Below are 2,196 nucleotides of genomic sequence, written 5' to 3'. Positions count from 1 at the left end.
ATGGTTATGTCTTTGAGCTTTTTAGGTAGAATTTCAGCTTTAATCTTTTCTTTATTCTTAATCTACATGTGGTCTTCTTTATCCACAATTATAACAGTCAACACCATTCATGTTTGTTGTTCTACAAGGAAGTTCAGTGATAGCTTCTATTGTCTTTCTTCATCCACTCATACTAATACCTCCTTTCAAATTCCAAATTATTCCATTAACAATAACACTATTAGCACCTCTATTATTAATACAATTGAAAAATTTGATGATGGTAATAATGCAACTCAAGAACTTGGAACTTTTCCAATTACTACACCATATGATGAAGAGGTTGCATATGCTGTTAAGATCATTGAGGAACAATTGAAGGTTCAACGATCGTGGAGATCCGAAAATAAAAACAACGCAACTTGTGAGGATGGTCAAGGAATTTATGTGTATGATTTACCATCCAGATTTAACAAGGATTTGATTGGTCAATGCAATGAGATGCTTCCATGGCAAGATTTCTGCAGATATACAAGTAATGAAGGGTTTGGTGAACCGAGATCGAAACTTGGTAAAGGTTGGTATAATACTCATCAATACTCACTTGAACAAATTTTTCATTCAAGGGTTTTGAAACATCCATGCAGGGTATATAATGAAAATGATGCAAAGCTATTCTATGTTCCATTCTATGGTGGACTTGATGTGTTGAGATGGCATTTCAAAAATGTTTCAAATGATGTTAAAGATAGTTTAGGTTTGGAATTAGTTAAGTGGCTTGAGAGACAAGTTACATGGAAAAGGAACTTAGGTAAGGATCATGTTTTTGTTTTGGGGAAAATTTCTTGGGATTTTAGAAGGATTATTGATTCTCCTTGGGGAACTAGGTTGCTAGAGCTCGAAAAATTGCAAAATCCGATTAAGTTATTGATCGAACGCCAGCCGTGGCATTTGAACGACATTGGAATTCCTCATCCAACTTTTTTTCATCCAAAATCGGACAATGATATGATCGATTGGCAGCTGAAAATCATAAGGTCGAACCGGAAGAACCTTGTAAGTTTCGCCGGAGCAGCACGGGATGATGCAGGTGACCACATAAGGTCAATATTGATCAACCAATGCAGTTCGAAAAGTGAAGGTAAATGCAAGTTTCTAAATTGTAGTTCTGTTAAATGTTCTGAGCCTGAATCAATTATAGAACTTTTTGTGGAGTCTGAATTTTGTCTACAGCCACCGGGAGATAGTCCAACAAGAAAATCGGTGTTTGATTCACTAATATCGGGATGTATTCCTGTTCTTTTCGATCCTTTCACGGCTTATTATCAATATGCTTGGCATTTACCAGAGGATTATGATAAGTATTCTGTGTTTATGGACAAAAAAGAGGTGAGGGAAATGAATGTGAATGTGGTGGAAAGGCTTGGGAATATTTCATTGAGAGAGAGGGAAAATATGAGGAGATACATTGTATATGAATTATTGCCAGGGTTAGTATATGGTGATCACAATGCTGCGTTTGATAAGTTTCAGGATGCATTTGCTATTACTGTGAATAATCTGATTAAGAAGGTTAGCAGATTCAAGGACTAAATTGACTGCATTTTATGTTTGTTGGTTTCATGACATTATAAAGTATTTTGGTTTTCATTTTTTGTAGGGGAACCATATTATTATTGCATGTAATGTTCTTTCAGTGACAATTTTTGTAATCAGTAATCAGAGATAAAGTGCGTTAATTTTCAATTATTTTATTTTCTTGTTGAATGATTACATTTTAGTTATTTATCTATCTACATTCATGTTTAATTCATTATTAAGTTTGTACTTTTGGAATTGTGAAGTTACATTGTACATTCTCATACACATGTATAACATAACAGAAACATGTTGACAAAGGTTTTAAAAGCACATAACATATTACACATAAGTGAAAAGCTTTCTTGAATGGAAAACAACCAATATACATGACACATGAGTAAGTCTTGAGGAGGGATCAAATTACACCGATGTTATACTGCTAAATATTATTTTATTGGATACATATTTTTCTAACTTGACTGCGGGATTGCAAGTTTATACCATATATATCATCCAATGGTGAGCACATAGCATATTTGCACATAACTAAGAAGCTTTCTTAAGTTGAAAGCAACCAATACACATGAGAAATACCTACACTAATTCAGCATTTACAAAGATGCACCGTCATTGTAA

General features: G+C 33.9%; 1 protein-coding gene across 1 annotated transcript; it reads left to right on the top strand.

Annotated features, from left to right (window-relative positions):
* LOC146919244 (putative xyloglucan galactosyltransferase GT20) lies at positions 1-1,707 on the top strand. The gene has a single exon (XM_085710572.1). It carries the CDS (start codon positions 1-3, stop codon positions 1,570-1,572), a length of 1,572 nt encoding a protein of 523 aa, XP_085566698.1. The 3' UTR covers positions 1,573-1,707.
* Positions 1,708-2,196: the final 489 nt, after the last annotated feature.

Source organism: Medicago sativa, chromosome 5 (genome assembly GCF_051527215.1).
Source record: "Medicago sativa cultivar Bolivia chromosome 5, Bolivia_mono, whole genome shotgun sequence".
NCBI lineage: Eukaryota > Viridiplantae > Streptophyta > Magnoliopsida > Fabales > Fabaceae > Medicago > Medicago sativa.
The sequence above is the reverse complement of the archived record's forward strand: the minus strand, read 5'-3'. Positions and strand labels throughout refer to the sequence as shown.